Raw genomic sequence first — 17,229 nt, forward strand, 5'->3', positions numbered from 1 at the left:
GCGGGCTTGTGCTGGATGGTGGGGCCATTTGCTGGGGAGGGGGCACAGGGAGAGGCTCAGGTCAGGGGTCCATGAGGTCATTTTTGGACGTGTTGGTTTGAGGTGCCTTTGAGACCTACATGTGGAGATGCCAAGGCTCTGGAATGCAGAGGAGAGGTTGGTGGGAGAGAGGAATCGGGGTGTTCAGTGTGGAGACAGTGCGGGCATGGGGGGGATCATCCAGGGAGCCTGCAGTGAGAGGAGAGAAGACGCCACAGGCGCGGGCTCCGGGAACTCAGGAAGGCACCCATGAAAGACGGAGAGGGACGGGCCAGAGGGTCAAGGGAAAACCAGGAGAGGGTGGTGCCGTAGAGGCAAAGGGACAGAGAGTTGCAAGGAGGGAGGGTCCGCATGGTCAGACTCCAGGGAAGTCAACTGGGATGAGACAGAAAAAGTCCACTGGCTTCAGCCACATGGAGGCCGTTGGCGGGCTTGGTGGATGGTGTTCCGGTGGGGTGAGGAGACAGCAGAAGCTGACTGGAGTGGGTTGGAGTGGGTTGAAGAGGGAGGGGAAAGAAGGGCAACATAGAGAAAAAGGATGGGTGCTTGATGAGAGGGGAATGATGGAAAGACACTTTCAATGGATAAGGCTAATTATGACAAATATCAAGGGGAAGGATTCGGTTGAGAGTAGGCCACTGACCATATGGAGGAGAGAAGAGATCTCAGAAGGTGGGGATGGGGAGGTAATGGAAGGGTTGGCTGGCCAGGGGGTCTGGTGGGTGCTCCCTGGAAGGAATAAGGTTAAGATCAGAAAACAGGGAGCCTGCCTTGAATGTGGAAGAATTTGGGGTGATGACAAGACCCAAAGTGTGACCATTGGCAAGGGTAGATGAGAGGTCAAGGGGCAGCAAGGTCATCCTCTTGGATAATGGAGTCATGCAAGATTGAGCAAGATCTGGGTGAGAAGAAGACTGTGAGGCAAGATGGAAGCATGGCAAGAATGAGGTGGAGCGCAGCCCCAGGCGGGGAGGAGGCAGGACAGCCCAGTGGCTCCAGCCTCCAAAAGGAAGGAGGAAGGATCTTACAGGAGAAGACGGTCCAGAAGTAGCTGGGGAGCAAAGCTACCAAGCTCGTCTTTGTGGGAATCAAAACCACACCCCTTGAGAGTCCTCAGGGAAGCAATGTCCACAGGGAAAGCCAGTTTAGAAGAGGAGGGCCCAGACAGGGGAGGGACAAGGGACGGGTCAGTGACCAAGGATGGAGACCTCCTGGGTTTGTGCGCAGAAGACATGGGGCTGGACTCTGGGGACTGCCTGGCAGAGCCAGGAATGAGGGGTATGGCAGGTGCATTCCTCATGGTTAGTCTCTGGAGAGGGTGGACCCTGGGCCCAATGGACACTGGGTGGGGAGGAGCCACACAGCAACCTCATAAGGAAGGAACTCCTGTTCCCATTTGACACATAAGGAAACGGAGGCACAGACTCATAGGTTAAGTAATTTACTCAAGGTCAGCGAGCATAACCACTTCTTACTAAGTGATTATTACTAACTGCAAACCTGGGAGCAGAGTTTTGAGCCCTGTCGGTCTGACTCCTAAGTGCTCTTGTCCATCCTGCCTGGAACAGCCAAGGTGGGACTCCCTCCCTCCAAAGAAAAGAAAAGCAGCTCCTTTGCCCACCCCCATCTTAGGAAGGAGAGCAGCATTGTGTCCTCCCAGCCAACTTTGGTGTTTCTGACAACTGGAAGGCCATTTCCCCCCAGCGCCCTGAAAAGGGGTGGGGGCTGGCAGCAGGCTGCCTGCAAGGCCAGACCCTGAGCATTGAGGACATATCAGTGTCCAGTGGTCCAGTGGCCGGAAAGCATTGAGTAGAAAAGGAATAGGGGTGACTATGGTGGCCCACAGTATGAAGTACCAGGCCCTGCCCCTCCCCTTGGTTTCCCAGAGTCCACATAAACCCCCAGGTGGGGTCAGGCTCCCTCCGCACGGCTAAGATTGGGTTTCTTCCCAGCTCTGGTGAAGGAGAAGAGAGAGGTCGAGCCAGATTTGAGGTGACTCAGTAAAACAAAGGAGCGTGGGGGCTCCTGGACCTGACTTGCCTGCCCCACTGAGTTCTGAGCTCCTGGAGGCTGTGGGCTTAGCAATTCTTGGATCCCTCCAAGGCAAGCCCAGCAATTCATCCACAGCAGCCAGTCAGTATTTGCTAATTAAATCTGGGGCCCAGCCCGGGAGCTCAGGGCTGTAGAGCCAGACTGTCTGACTCTGAATCCCAGCCCCACACTGTGCTAACTTTGTGACTTCGAGCATGCCCCGCTTAACCTCTCCAAACCTCAGTTTCCTCACCTATAAAATGGGAGCAGGGCCGAGGCTTTGCGCTTGGTTTAATGCTCTGGTGCCCCCATTTTGAAATTCTTAACGCAAATTTAACAAGGGCCCCCGCATTTTCATTATGCACTGGACCCCACAAATTCTGTAGCCAGTCTTGAACGGGAGTAATATTATTATCTACCTCAGAGGGTTGTTGCAAGGATTAAATGAAATAATGTTCCTAAAGTGCTTAGCACATGACGAGTGTGCAATAAATGGGAACAACCGCCCACTGTTCCTTGCTATTGTATCATCTCCAGGGCCCTGTGTGATGAATGAAATGATGGAATGAGTAAGAGCCTGGGGAGCATCGGGAAGCGAAAGCGCCAGGCAGAGGGGGCTGTACGGAAAGTGGGAGCATTTGGTGTGCCCCGCACTATGAAGCAGTTGTTTCCACAGCAGCAGGTGACTCGCGTTGGGGTCCAGACCCGGCCGCCACGCCCCGGGTCCACGCAAAAAGTCCTCCTGGTGAGAGCTGAGGACGTGGTTCCAGTCTTTATTACGGGGCGGGTCTCGGTCCCTGGGAGGTCGTCCGTCTCTAGCTCCTGGAGCGGCAAAGGTCTGCGGAGGCCCGGAGCAGCATCTTTGCAGGCCTCGGGGCGGGAGCTGCATCTCTGCGGGTCGGAGCTCCGGGTACCAGTCCTGGAGTGGCAGCCCCGCCCCGCGCCGGTCCGCGCCGTGGGGGCGGGGCTCGCGCGCATGCGCCGGCCGGCCGGGGCGGAGGCGCTCAGAGGAAGGGGTTGGTGCTGGCCTGCGGGGGCGGGTGGAGCGGCCCCGCCGACCCCGACGTGGGCAGCAGCGGCTGCTGCAGGCTCGCTGGCGGCGGCGTGAAGGCGCCAGCCTGCGGGAAGACGCTGACCGAGGCGGGGAGGGTCACGCCGGCTGGCACGCTGCTGAGCGGGAGGGGCAGGGAGGCGCTGTAGGTCATGGAGCCCGAGGGCGCCCCGGCTGGCCCGCCCGACGCCAGGCCCTGCGCCGGCGACCCGCTGCGCATCTGGTTCAGGGTCGGCCTGCCCTGCTCGCCCCCGCCGAACGGGTTGGTGGGGGACGGAGCGCTGAGACCTGCGGAACGAGAGGAGGGGGAGAAGGTGGTTGGAGGGGGCCGGGAGGCAAAGCCTTAAAATGAGAGGGGGTCAAGATCTTGGGTCTTAGAAATAGGGAAAAGAGTAAGTTTCAAGGGCAGGGGCGGGGCTTTAAAAGGAGGGTTGGGAAGAGAGCAGGGGCCTCCAATGTTGAGACCTGGCAGAGACAAGGGAGTGTCCTACCTGTCAGGAAGGGGTTCCGGGTCTTTGCAGCCTGGGGCACCTTGACTAATGAGTCTAGGTTGACCAGAGAAGAGGCTGAGGGGCCCAGGAAAGACTCAGGAGTCCGGCAAGCTCGGGCCTCCTTACTGGGCTGGGCTAGCGCTTCCTCCAGTACACCCAGGTCAAAGGCATCTGGCTCCTTTGTGCCATTTTGCTTGGAACTGGGGATGGGGTCTCCAAACAGGTCCAGCTCTGGAACACAAATGATAGAGCTCATTGGTAGAGAGGGATTGGTCACTGTGGGAGGAAGAGGGCCGAGAGGCCAGTTCCGGGTGGGCCCCCATTCCCCAGAGCTGCATCATCCCCTGCCTCCTGCTTACCCACAGGGCTGCTGGGCTTCCCAGAGGGCAGGGCCTGGGCACACTCTAGCCCTTCCTTGGTCTCTGTGGATTCTGGAGGTTTGGCAAATGGGTCAAAGGTCGAGGTACCACCAAGAGCTAGTGAAGGAGGAAGAGGCAGATGAGATGGCCTGGCGAAAAGGGTAGGCACTGGACTGACCCCTTTCCATTCAAGCAGCCCTGTTAACACAGACGGGATCTGCTGTCTAGGGGGAGTCAGCAGTTCTCCAGCCCTTTACCCACACCCTCTGGCCCCCCACTTACCAGGTTTGTTGGAGGTCTCCACCGAAGGCCCCCAAGGGTCAGCGCCAGTGTTGGGAAGTTTGTGGTGGGGGGACTTCTGTGCCCAGGGGTCTGTGGTGGGCAGTCCAGCAGGCAGCACTGGGGTCCGGCCCCAGGGCTCAGAGGAGGAGAGCACAGGGGGCAAGTCCCAGGGCTGGCTTCGGGACAGGGCACTTCCCGAGGGGATGGGAGACCAGGGGTCTGCAGAAGGCCCCCAGGAGGAGCCGCTGGGTTCTGTGCTTGGCCTGAGACCTGAAAAGGGAACAGTACAGACGTGACCCCAGGCCCACGCTTACCCCCAGTCCAGGGCCCTTCCCAGTTACCCAGACCAAGTTGGGAGGCCGAGGGACCCATTTCACAGATGGGTCTGACTCAGGATCACCCAGCAAGCTGGATCCCATTTTCGGCAATTTATCCCAGGAGCCTGGACCCCCAGGCATGGGCAGCTCAGACCACCTTCCCAGTCAGGGACTGGCCGGGGCAACAAGTGAACATCTCTGAGTTTCCCATGAGCTGGGCTCTTCAGATGTGCTCCCCCATCCCTCACTATGACTCCATGTCACAGTGAAGCTGAGGCTCAGGGAGGTGAGTGACTTGCCCAATGGTCCTCAGCTTTGGGGAGGGGGGTGCCAGCAAGTGGCTGGGAAGGAAGGGGCTCTCTGGGGCTAGCCTGGGATCCTCTTGCAGCCCTGCATGCCCACCTGGGATGTCCCATGGGTCAGCAGAGCAGTGTGTGGAGGGCGGGACCAGGGCGGCTGTGAAGATGTCCGCCAAGTCCAGGATGGAGGACTGTAGAAGGGAGAGGCAACCATGGCTCAGAAGGAAGGGCGGGCCCTGACCTGTCATCCTAATGTCAGCTCATTCTCTGCTTTATTCATTCCACAAACATCTACTAATGATCCCTCACCTCTTTACAGTGCTTTCCAGTTTATATTTCCTCATCCATTTAGTGCCTGATTTTCATAACAACCCTGTGCAGTAGGTTGGGCAGGTAGTGGTGTGCCCATTTTACAGATGCACCAACTGAGGTCCAGGCAGGGAGGACGATTTGCCTGAAGTCACACAGCCAGGGAGAGGCAAAGCTGGGACGGAACCCAGGCCTGCCTGACCCCTTCCTCAGTTGTCCAGCTCCTTAGACCATCAGTGGTAAAAGACAAATTTTATGACAAAGCTACCTTCATAAGTCAGTGTCCCAAGAGAAATTGGCCACAGCAAACATGGGCAGGAAGGAGACAGAGACACCCCAGGTGTAGCATGGACAGCTTTGGAGGATGGTCTTGCTCCCAATAGCTAACCAGTCCCTCCTCTTGGAAAGTATGTGTATGAGCCCAAGATGTTTTCAGCACCATATGCCTGAGTCTAGATCCACAGTGTCACATAATCCTAGAATGTCAGATCTGGAACTGTCCAACAAGCCCACTGTACAGAGAAGGGAACTGAGGCCAAGACAGTGACATGCCCTGAGTCATAAAGTAAGTGGCAGCAAATCCAGAACCCAAATCTGGGGGTCTCAGATCAAGATTCTTTGCATCCCACTTTGCTGTCAACTCAGTCACCAGCCCATGCAGTATGGGACTAGGGGCTGCTATACCCCCTCCACCCTCATTTGCGTTGAATAAACACTTAAGTCGTGCTTACTATATACCAAGCACTGTTCTACACTCCTTACAAATATTAACTCAATTCATCTCCCAGGCTCTGTCAGCCCACATACCCCAGCACCCCCCTACCTGGCTGGTTTTCAGCTTCTCTTCCTTCCTCTCTTCTCTTGCGGGCTCTCTGTCCTGCCAACAGCGGGCTGTGGCCCCAGCACCATTGGCCATCGGGGAGTCATCTCCCCGCCAGGACCTCACCTCCTGCAGGAGTGAAGAGAGCATGAGCAGCCCAGGCTGGCCTTGAGGCGACCTGAGCTGCAGTCAAGAAGAATGCAAGGTGGGAGGTGGCCGAGAGGTTAGGTGCAGCAGGACCACCAGGGAAGCGGGAGGAGCCTGTTAGTGCCCGGGTAAGCACCTCCACCAGCACCAGCACCAGCACCAGTCCAGGAGGCTCGGCCCACTACCTTCTCATGCTCCTGCTGGCTCAGGCGCAGAGCCAGCTGCAGCTGCAGGTCCTCATCCCTGTGGGAGGCTGGGGGGACTGGCTGCGGGGGAGGAAGAGAGGGGTGAACTTGGCCCAGCATGCCCACCTGTGCACTGAAGGGCAACATAGCCCTGTGCAGTGAGGAGGATGGAGAGAACGCCCACCCTGAGTGGGTGAGGGCAGCCTGTCCTCAGAGAGCAGTGTGGGTGCTGCTTCTCCCTGCCTGGATCTGAGATGCAGCTTAAAAATCAACAAGATTGATCCTTTTCCTCTGAGTCCCCTGAGTGCTCCCCAAGCCCTGCTGTGTGAGGCCCCGCTGCTTCCTGTCCAGTCTGCCTGGATCCATGGAGGTGAGGGCAGAGAGGATGATATCAAGAGGGCTATCGCTGCTCCCCAAAAGGACAGCTCATGGGGGGCAGCATATCTCTCTGTCTCCTGTGCCTGTTGGCACTTGTCCCCTTTGCCTCCATTAAGTGGCAGCAGCCCCACTGGACCCATGTGTACCCCTGACCCACTACACACTCACTGCCCTTTCTAGGCTGGCCAGAGAGGACAGGAGGCGGGGAGGCAGCCCCTGCAGGACAATCCCAGGGCCCTGTGCTGTCCTTGGGAGCAGGCCTAGGGCTTTGGGGCCCAGAGTAGGGAAGCCTGTTGGGTATTCGGCAACTCTCCTTCCTTTTTCAGTCTTCCAGTCCCCTCCCCATGCCACCCCAGCCGATGGGACCTCCAGGGGCTGCCCTCACCTTCTCGGCCTCCTCACGGCTCATGGCCAGGGCCAGCTGCAGCTGCAGCTCCTCTTCTCCTGACGTCTGGGGCCGGGCCTGCTCCAGGTCGGAGGTGTAGCGGGGGGATGAGGAGGAGGCTGCAGAGGACCAACATGGCCATAACCACACAGGTGCCCACAGGCTCCCTCCCACCCTGCCAGGAAGCCAAGGAAACTGAGGGGGAAGGGACAACCGGCAGTCACGGGCTCCTGGGGCCAGGCAGTGTGTGTCTGCATTCTCTGTAAGGTTTCCCATTCCACCCAGGAGAGATTCCAACTCCTCCTTTACAGATGTGCAAACAGCTCCAGGGGTGCCTGGCCAGGCTCCTGCAGCAAGACTTGAACCCAGGTCCCCCTACTCCAGCTCCTGGACTCTTCCAGCTGGGTGCCGTCCAGCCTGGGGTCAAGTAGGGGTGGGAGGGTCAGAAGCTCCATTCAATCAAGGTCACAGCCCTCTAAGCCCTCAGCGTACTGTCAAGAGCTTCATGAAAGGAGGGCCATTCTGAGTATTCCTTAGATCAGGGAAGCCCCCACCGCTGCAGGGGCGGGATGGGGGTGGAGTCAGGAACTGCTGTGCAGCCACTCCTGTTTTCAAGGGCAGTGCCCTCAAGCGGGGGGATTAAGAGAATGCCATGTGCCGTGTGTCCAGGCACAGGGCCGAGGGCATTGCTGGGCCTGGTCTCATTTAATTCTCACATATAACAATTGAAGTAGGTAAGATTATCCCCACTTTACAGATGAGGAAACTGAGGTTCGGAGAGGTGGTTGTCCAGATCACTCAGCTTGGAAGGAGCAGAATAAGGAATGCTGCTGGACTCCAGAGTCTATGCTTCTACCACCAACCATCCGGCCGGACAGCGAATTAACGATAATAACAGCTATATGATAACATTACTGTGTATGCCGACTTGTTAGGCACCTACTATGTGCCCACATTGTGACTTGCATGGCACATTCCTTATCTCCCTGAATCGTCACGACATCCCCCAGAAGGAGGTGTTATTGTCCGTGGCTCAGACATGGCTCAGAATTGGAACTCAGGCCGCCTCCCTCTCCCCAGCCACACCCCCGAGGCCCACTCACAGTTGTAGGAGGAAGGGGAACTGCGTGAGCGGCCGTAGTCATCGCCATGGCGGCGGCTGAAGCCCAGCTGCCCGCTGCCGATGCCCGTGCCCTCCAGCGCCATGCGCTCCTTGGTCTTGAGGGCGTGGGTCCGCTCCTGCCGCAGGCGCTCCTCGTCCTTGAGCAGAGCCATCACCTGCTTGACCTTCTCGCGCACGTTGACGCCCTGGTCCTTGCCGTCGCGGTCGATGTACTGGAAGTCCTTGAGTGTCTGGATGGTGTAGAGGTTCTCGCGGCACTGGTGGGCCACCCGCTCGGAGCCCGTCTTGAGCAGGTAGTCCAGCAGCGTCAGCGCCTTGTACACGTGCCGCCAGTTCTTGCCGCTGTCATTGAGCCGCCGCCACAGCATGCCCATGACCTCGGCGAAGGCCACTGTGTTGAAAGTCAGGTCAGCAATCTCCGACATGAGCGAGCTGGGCGGGCCCCACGGGTCATTGCTGGTGGCCTCGCGGACCTTGACCTCTGCCTCAGAGTAGTTGTGCACGATGTTCTTTACCTGGCGCCGCAGTGCTGAGGTCGTCATGGCTGGGGACTTGGAGATGGGCGGCCCCCGCCCCAGCCGGAGGTGGAGGGCCGAGGGCCACCGTTGTGAGATCACGGTCTGCAAGGATGGGCCACGGTGCTCTCAGCAGGGCAACTGTGTCTTTGGGTTCCACATGGGTCTGAGGAAGAGAGGGTCAGGAAGTCAGAGGCAGTGGCCCACCTCTCTGGCCACTCAGCCCCCAACCTAAGGCCTAGCCAGGGTGTCCCCACTGCCAGGAACAGCCTTCAGCAGGCTCTTTTTATTTTTCTTGTTATTCAGCAGGTTCTTCAAGCTTTGCCTGCTCGTTTATCTTCACAATCACACGACAAAGATGCTATTATTTTTATCTCCATCCACAGATGGGGAAAGTGAGGTCCAGGGAAGGATTAAATGACTTGTCCAAGATCACAGAACCGGCAAGTGGGGAGCCAGGATTAACCTAGGCAGAGGCACCCCACAGTCCTTGCCCTTAGCGAGGGACGTGAAGGTGACCCCAGGAATGCCTGCTCGCCTCACTTCTTCTTGGCTACCTCTCCCGTTTCTGCCAGGATCTTGCTTAAGACCTATCCTTTCCAAAACTTCTCAGTGCTCACTTACCTCCCTTCTCACATTGTTAATTTTTGTAGCTTAATTCATTCAACACCTATTTCCTGGGGCCCTCTCTGAGCCAGGCACTATGCCAGGCACAGAGCAGAAGTCCTGGTCCACCCACGTTTAGTTGAGAGGGTACGGACAATCACAGTCCAGTGTGGGAGTGCAGAGGAGCACAGGGGTACCCAAGCTAGGAAAATCAGGGCAGGCTTCCCAGAGGAGGTGATGGCTGAGCTGAGGCTGAGATCCAAAGGGAAGGGTGAGGAGGAGGAGTGAGGCAGCAAGGAGGGGAAGGGCAGCTGAAAGGGGATACTGTGAGCTGGGCCAGAAGGCAAGAGAGGAAGGAGCATATGGGGGAAGCTGCGCCTCAGAGAGTTCTAGCCACCACCACCCAAGTTATACACACAAGAACACTGAAGCCAGAGAGGGCACATGGCCTGCCCACAGTCACACAGCATGTAGGTGGCACAGCTGGGACTAACACCTAGGTCTCCAGGAGACTAATCTAAAAGTTATTGTCAGTGTCACCAGTTTTGCAATTAATTCATCTGATTGCTTTATTGTCTTAGTCCTACCTTCTCAGCCAGAACGTGAGCTCCCTGAGGGCAAGGCCAGTCTGGGCTCCCCAAACTCCTGGCCCTGGCACATGGTAGACCTCTGACACCCCAGCTGAGGGAGGCTTGGGCCAGCCCACTGCCTCCCTACAGCCTCAGGACCCGGCCACCTGCTGAAAGTAAACCCAGGCCCATGACAGAGAAAGGGTCTCCAGGGCTCTACCAGAAACCCAAACCAGAATCCCCCTGCCACGGCTGTTCCTCTGGCATGGGCACACGCTGGCATGGACGTACACTGGCATGGGCACACATGCACACTGACTGGACCTGCAGAGCCTCCACTTTAACCACCAGCCCGCCGTGGAGATGGTGCCTCTCAGCTCTGCCCTGAGACTCAGCGGGAGAAGGAGCCTGTCCTGCCCCACCCCCCATCTCAACTCTCCCTCCACCCAGCCCTCCCAGCCTTGGGCTCAGTTCAAAGTGGCCCCTAAGGCCTTGGCAGGTTTCATCAGGGCCCGGGGGGGGCTGGGGAGAGCTTTGCCCAGAGGATGGGATCCCGAGAGAGACCAGGTGGTGTGGAGAGCGCCCATTGAAAGTGCTGCCTACCTTCTGTCTGCTGTCTCTCTGTCCGTGTCCGTCCAGCTGGCTGGTGACAGGCCTTCTGTGGGCATGCCCCCCCGCAGCCAGCACTCCTATAACTCCTGCCCTCCCCCTCAGTAGTGACTCAGACCTGCTTTACCTTCCCGACTGGTAGCGGGTGGCAAGTCAAGATGAGAAATAATTCTGCCCTAAAGCCCGCCCAGAGTGTATGCTCCTCCCAGTGCTGGCCGCAGAAACCAGCAGAACCAGTCAGGCATCAGGACTCCACCAGCAGCCCTACCTGGGCCCGGCTCCCTGGCCCTCCTGCGTGGCCTGGGGTGGTGGGAGGGGGCCCTCCGTATGGGCCCTGCGGCCCTGCCTGGACTTTCCTCCTAGAAGCTGGGCTCGGAGGAGACTTCCCTGCACACCTCTCCCGGGGCTGGGGGAAGGAAGGGGTCAGAAACACCAAGGAGGTGCCTCCACCTCCCTGCCCTGAAGTTTGAGGGGCCAGGTGAGGAGGAACAGGGACCCGGTGAGGCCAAGGGAGCACCGAGGGGAGAGAGAAGGAAAGGAAGGAACGCGGGAGGGAGTGGCTGGGAGCGCTGCCAGCGGTGTTAAAGCAAAGGGTTTTATCGAACACAATATGGCCAGAAATAAAAGGGAGTGAAACAGAAACCCAGCCGCCGATAAGGCAGCGGTGGTGGTGGCGGCAGTGGCAGCGGCAGCAGCAGCCCGGGCGGCCGGGTATGGAATTACTGCAGTGACCTTGAGCCAGACCCTGTCAGGTGGAGGGAAGGACACTGAGAAGGCAGGGCCCAGAGGCCAATTCAGAGACAGGGGGAGGGTGGGGAGGCAGGAGGGCAGTGCAGGGCAGAGGAGGGAGGAGTAAGCTGGGGCGATGGGAGGAGGGCCAGCCGCCGATGGGACAGCCATGGGGGGCCGGAGTCTCAGTCTCTCCTAGATATAGGATCCCGGACAAAACTGTACAGTGGGGAGGGGGCTGCTCTTCTCAGGGCCCACAGGACGGGGGACGGTCAGGACTAAGGAAGCAGATCGCATCCCTAGAGTGGGGGTCCGGGGAGATGGAAAGAACCCAGATCTGTCGAGTCACGTGCATGAGTTTGTCCAAAGTCTGTGTGTGCCCCCACAGCGCGCACCCCTCTCATCCTCTGCCCCCACATGAGGTCCAGCAGGAGCAGTGGGGGAGTGGCAGTATCCTACCTCCTGTGGGTGGAGGGACATGCAGGAGCTCTGGCTGAGCTGAAGTAAGCCCTCAGGTAGCTGTGTCCTGCAGGGCACTGGAGTTGGGTAGGGGCTGCCCTGAGGCTAGAGGGGCAACAGGGCCTGAGGAGGAGGAGTGGGCAGAGAGGAGCAGGAGTCTGTGGGGAATGCCACCAAGGATGTTAGTCCCCGGATGGGGAGCGAGCCCCCGAGTCCCCCTTCCTGAGTGCTGCAGGCAGGAAGCCTCTAGTATCCTGGATGTCCCTGCCCTGCTCGCCCCTCTCCCTGAGACCTGGGTGGGAGACAAGCCGCAACCTTCCATGCCTTCCATGCCGGGCACCACCGTGGATGGGAGGGGCCAGCTTACCTCCGGTGCAGGCTCCCTTGGCCCCAGCCCCGGGACCCTGAGCAGCCTCTGCAGTGACCCTCCGACCTGCGCGGCAGGAGGACGGCACAGACTTGGGGGCGTCCCAAGAGCCATCCACCACGAACCCTCGTCCTGGAGACCCGCCCTCTCCTGTGAGGCGCAAACACCCTCGGAAGGGCGGCCGCGGGGTCCCAGAACAGGCTGCAGCTCTTCCTCTGGCCGGCCTGCCTTCTCCGGCAGGCAGCACTCAGCACTCGCAGGAAAGTTTCTCAGCTGGCCGGGCAGGTCTGCCTCAGCAGTAACAGGACACAGGAGGACGCGCAGGGCATGTTAACCCCTTCCTGCTGGCTGGGCAGCCGGTGGCACCTTCAGAGGTGGGAAACCTGCCTGCTGCCAGTCCCCAGAAGATGCAGATCCCAAAGGAGCCTGTGCCGGCGGCCCACTCCCACGCTGCAGGGAGTTAACCCTTCCCCTGCCTCCTCAACAGGAAACGGGGCCAGGGGGGCTCCAACACCCATCTCACCCCACCCCCTCCCCTCTGGGCCAGGAGTACCATTCCCTGGGGCTGGCCCTTTGATGGAGTTACTGCCTTCTGTGGGCTTCCAGCTGGCCCCCTCAGCCATCCTGGTGGGGGCATCGGGACTCCAGGCACAGCCCCCTGACATGAGGACTGAGTGCCCCACTCACTCAAATCTCCTCCCACGTCTCAACTGAGGGATGCTGAAGGCCCAGGAGGTCCTTATCAGAAGCACCAAAAGCAGAACTAAGTGGGAGGGAGACTGTGGCCACTCCCCCGTCTCCCATCCACACCTCTGCTCCATCGATACTAAGGCAATAAGCTCACCATTGGCAAAGTTGTTCTTCAAACTCTGGGAGTCTTGAGCCCACTCTACACAGGAAGCCTGGCCCAGAATGATGATTACTGACACAACAATTATGGTACTGAGTTTGAGCTGACAGCGCCTTTCTTTCCAAGAGCTGTCTCTTACCTGCTTCGCATTTCTCTGAGCAGGGAGAGACTATAAAGTCCAGAGGCTGTTTTTAAGGCAGAAAAATGGTTCAAGGAGGCCTGATGGTTTGACATGAGGAGAGGAACGAGACAGACTAAAATCCAGAATAATGACCTCTGGCCAAGGGCAAAGGGATCAGGCCTCTAGGGTTTAGGAGTATGGTGAGCTTGACCCTCAGGGACTGGGACAGGGCCCTTGGAGCCAGCCCAAGTGGGAGGATCTCAGGGAGCCAGTCCCATGGGATCTAGCTCTCCTAGTCTTACACTTTGTCATACTTGGTGATGACACTTGGGGAAAACCTGCCTCCAGGAAGCATGATCCCGAAAGTGTGGGCCAAGGAAGGTCAGAGGCAGGGACCACAAGGGGTGACGCTGTCTGTCCCATCACCTGATTCATACCTTGTCCTGCTACCAACTTGCTCTTCCAATCATCATCCCACACATCACCTCCCAGCTGCGTTTCTCTCTCCTCCTGTTAGACGGCTCCAGGAACTGGGAGGAGAGGAAGCTGAGGGCAGGTGGGACACGCGAGGACCTCATCAAGATTTGACATTCAAGACATGGAGGCATAACAGAAGTGGTAGAAAGATAAAAGTTCTTTATTGATTTGTTTGTTAACCAGTTTCACAGAAGGCCGCTCGGGCACATGGGTCAGGTTCACAGAGGAAAAGCTCCCCGACATTCTTCATGGGGCTGAGCTCGTCAGCCAGGATCATCAGGTCGGTCACCAGGGTGTCCAGCAGCCCGTAGACCTGGAAGAATGGGACAGACGTCATGGGCAAAGGTTCGCTCTGTGGAAAGCACTCACACAAGGGAACATTCACCAGGCTACGAGGGTGGACATGTCTACACCACGGAGAGAACAGCTGGCGAGCAGAGAAACCAAAGTTGTGAGTTTCTGTAGAACTTGCATTTTTGCAAATAGTCTTACTTTTTGAACCAGTCTCGGGAGGTAATCTCCACTGGCCCCTTGGACATGTGGGGACGTTAGAGCCTCGTGTGGTTAAAGGGGCAATTCCAGGGACACCAGGGAGCATTTAGCCCCTTGGGCGGCCCAGTTCTCCCCTGGCCTCCTGGAAGCCAGCTTTCCTTCCTGTGAGATCACAGGTCCACGGATGCAACACCTTCAGGACTGTGCCCCTCCAGTGGGGCTGGAACACACAAGCCTCGGCAAGTTGATTCCTAATGACAAAGAGCCAAGGAAGAGTCTGCCCCGTAGGTCCTCAGGGCCCTGTGATCACTTTCTAGGCTCCAACGACCTTCAGAAATCTCAGTGATGTCACCAGCAGCAAATGGAGCTTCTGATCAGATGAGACCCAGAGTGTCACCACAATGCATGATGCAACCCCAATGACCCAGCGGTCCACACCAGAGGAAGACAAAGCACTGCCAGGAGACACACTGATGTATCGAGCATGGCTTTGTGGACCTCCCCTCCAAAACAAACAACAACAAAACACGCCTGGGTGAATCTCCAAGGACCTACTGCTTAAGAATATATCCTTATGCAGTCTCTCCGGTATTTCAAAACCCTTACGCTTGCTGGAAGTTCAGTCTACACGGTGTTCCCCCAGGGAGGGCATCTGCCAAGACACACCCAACGCAGAGAGGCAGTGGGAGCAGCAGAAAGGCAAGGACTTAAGCGTAAGCCAGGTCATATCACTCCTCCATTCAAAACCCTGTGTGACTTCTCATTTCATTCAGAAAAACCCCAAGTCCTCACAATGGCCTACAGAGCCCCACAAGACCTGCTCCCTCTCAGAGGCCTCTCTGCCCTCTTGTCCTAGCCCACTCCCTCCCCTCATTAGCCGCTCCCTCTGCCTAGGCCACCCTTCCTCAGATGTCCACACGGCCACCCCTTCAAATCTTTGTCTGATGTCACCTTCTCGAGGCCCACTTGTCCCGGCTGGGGCCTTCCCATTCCCCGGGCCCAGTCTCTCTCGTTTCCATAGTGCTCATCGCCTAACATACTAGATGCATTACTTATGCATGAGGTCCATCTCGAACAGGAGGATGCCCTTCACAAGGGCCGCTCTGCTTCCATCATGGATGTGGTAGGCTCTTATCACTTGTGGAATAAACGGGCTGAAGGAGGGAGTGGAGGAAGGTGCGCAGGGCAGTGGGAGCGAGGGGAAGGCTGAGCGCTGGGCTCCTGCCCTCACCTCGGTGTGCAGCCTCTGGGTGTATTTCTCCATGACCAGGGGATCGATGGGCTCATGAGAATGGGTGGTGCTGTCAGGGGCAGGGTCTTCCAAGGAAAACCTGTCCCGACTTAAAGATTTTATCGGTTTCTTGTCATCCTTTGCCTTGTGCTTCTTGCTGTTTAACCGGTCCTGCTTGGAGAGATGGGGACACGCACAGTCTTCGACAGCTCCTGAGGGAAGTCCGGGACTTCCTCAAGAGCAGCGCACGGGAGAGCCAGGGCAGCACGCTGGAGTGACCGCCCACCTTCCACAGCCCCCCAATGCCCTCCCCAGCCCGCCCCAGGCCCAGACCATGCCTCTTTCCCCGGCAGCTTGGCTCCTTTTTTATCCTCTTTGTCTTTGATTCCCAACTGCTTCTTTTCCTGGGCTGCTGCTTTCCGGTCCTCCTTCCCAACTCTCCCGGCAGCCACCTTCACCTCCATGACAGGAGGCGATTTCCAATCTAAGGAAGGTGAATGGAAGACATTGTGGCCTGTGGCCCAGCTGACCGCACCAGCAGGAGTCGGGACAGCAAAGGGTCTTGAGCTGTCAGTGCTCCCAGCAGCTTTGAGAGAATTCCCACAGCCTGAGAGTAAAGCCCCTGGCTCAGCCACATGGCCTTGTGGAACAGGACTGTGGGACAGGGGTGGGAGGCCTGGGTCCTAGTCCCAGCTCTGCACTCCCCCACGTATGGCATGGACAGGTCATTTAACTTCTCTGGGACTCCATCTGTAAAACAAGGGAACTGAACTAAGGTGATCGCTAAGGTTGATTCTGGATCCCAAATCCTGGCAGCAGATAAAAGGGTGGCAGGGGCCTTCTCCATGGATCAACCTAATGGAGGTTCCACCACAGGGGTAGAAATGGCTGAGGCGCCACTGCTGTCTGGGCAGAGGGATAGTGAAGACTCCGCGGAAATGTGGCTGCACAATGTCTGACCTTGCTCATCTGGTACGTCCAAATAGGTGGTCTCCTTCTCAGGCAGGCCCAGCAGAGCCCTCAGCCACAGGGAATGGCTCACCAGGCTGTCAATCACATCCCGCCACAGCTGCAAACTGGAGGGCAAGACACAGTGGAGAGCAGCCGTCACCCCTCACTTGCCTTTGAACCTGCAGGGGCTTGGGTCCTTCCCTTCCGAGATGCTAGTGCCATGAACTGCCCTGGGAACACCATGGTCCTGTCCACCCAGCATCCTCCCCGGCACCTGTGCAAGCATTCAGATGGGGATCTGGCTTCTCTCAGGCACAGCCAAGAAAAAGTGGCCAGGGACCAGGGTCGGGTCAGTCTAACTGCTAGCTTGAAACCACAGCTAGACTTGGGTCCAGCCTCACTGCAGGGGCCGGACCTTGCCCAAGATTTCTAGCATGAGGCTCCCAGGGATGTGTTCTGAGGGCCTTGCTGAAGGTCCCCAAGCCTCTCCAGGCAAGTTCCAAACAGGCGATGGGAAGGCTGACAACCGAGAAGTGAGGCTTTCCATGGAATATGCCCCGCTTCTCACTGCCCTCTGGTTTCTCCTCTTTTCATTCCTCTGCTCATTGAGAAGGAAAAAGGAAAGAGGAAACATTTTTAAACAGACTAGGTGCTTACTGTGCTGTGACTGCTCCCCTGACAGCAGTAGGGGCTGTGGCGGGTGCCAGGGCATGGACTGTCTGCAGCGTCCTTCAGCAACCTGAGCATAAAGGGAGTCCTGGGACTGCCTGCCCTGATGCTATACAGGGGAGGAGATGGCGCTGGTCTCCTGGGGGGGCACCTACCACATCTGGTACAGGAAGTCAGACTGCAGCGGCCTCTGTTCCTGGCACAGCTCCAGGGCTGCTTTGTTGAGCCCGATTAGGGCATCTTCTCTCTGGTTCTCCTCAGGGAGTGCCATCACCACCTGGCCACAGGGTCATAGGGACCATGGGCAACCATTCTGCCCAGGACACCAAGGGTCCCTGTGTCCTCTAGTGACGAGCCTGGTGCAGTGA

General features: G+C 57.8%; 2 protein-coding genes across 9 annotated transcripts in view; both read right to left on the bottom strand.

Moving 5' to 3' along the window:
• Positions 1-1,466: 1,466 nt before the first annotated feature.
• Positions 1,467-12,465, bottom strand: EPN3 (epsin 3). Of its 6 annotated transcripts, none has more exons than XM_014833900.3 (10): positions 12,071-12,465; positions 8,197-8,897; positions 7,094-7,212; positions 6,331-6,411; positions 6,002-6,127; positions 4,973-5,060; positions 4,254-4,523; positions 3,972-4,088; positions 3,613-3,843; positions 1,467-3,409 (listed from the first exon to the last, which is right to left on the bottom strand). In XM_014833900.3, exons 2-10 carry the CDS (start codon positions 8,756-8,758, stop codon positions 3,075-3,077), a joined length of 1,929 nt encoding a protein of 642 aa, XP_014689386.2. In that variant the 5' UTR covers positions 8,759-8,897; positions 12,071-12,465; the 3' UTR covers positions 1,467-3,074. The 6 variants fall into 6 exon arrangements, with proteins under 6 accessions (XP_014689386.2, XP_044601627.2, XP_014689384.2 ...); XM_044745692.2 differs by having other exon boundaries at positions 3,972-4,169; positions 12,071-12,328; XM_014833898.3 differs by lacking the exon at positions 12,071-12,465 and adding an exon at positions 10,510-10,655.
• A 1,142-nt stretch (positions 12,466-13,607) lies between these two features.
• Positions 13,608-17,229, bottom strand: part of MYCBPAP (MYCBP associated protein) — a 34,913-nt gene continuing 31,291 nt past the window's right edge. Inside the window, exons 15-19 of one of the 3 annotated variants that reach the window (XM_014833636.3) lie at positions 17,017-17,138; positions 16,202-16,317; positions 15,580-15,725; positions 15,242-15,412; positions 13,608-13,831 (exon numbers count right to left, since the gene is read on the bottom strand). In XM_014833636.3, the coding sequence (XP_014689122.3) occupies positions 13,694-13,831; positions 15,242-15,412; positions 15,580-15,725; positions 16,202-16,317; positions 17,017-17,138 (693 nt within the window). In that variant the 3' untranslated portion in view covers positions 13,608-13,693. The remainder of the gene's footprint in view (positions 13,832-15,241; positions 15,413-15,579; positions 15,726-16,201; positions 16,318-17,016; positions 17,139-17,229) is intronic. The other 2 variants (XM_014833637.3, XM_044744846.2) reach the window with 2 other exon arrangements.

This window comes from Equus asinus, chromosome 13 (genome assembly GCF_041296235.1).
Source record: "Equus asinus isolate D_3611 breed Donkey chromosome 13, EquAss-T2T_v2, whole genome shotgun sequence".
NCBI lineage: Eukaryota > Metazoa > Chordata > Mammalia > Perissodactyla > Equidae > Equus > Equus asinus.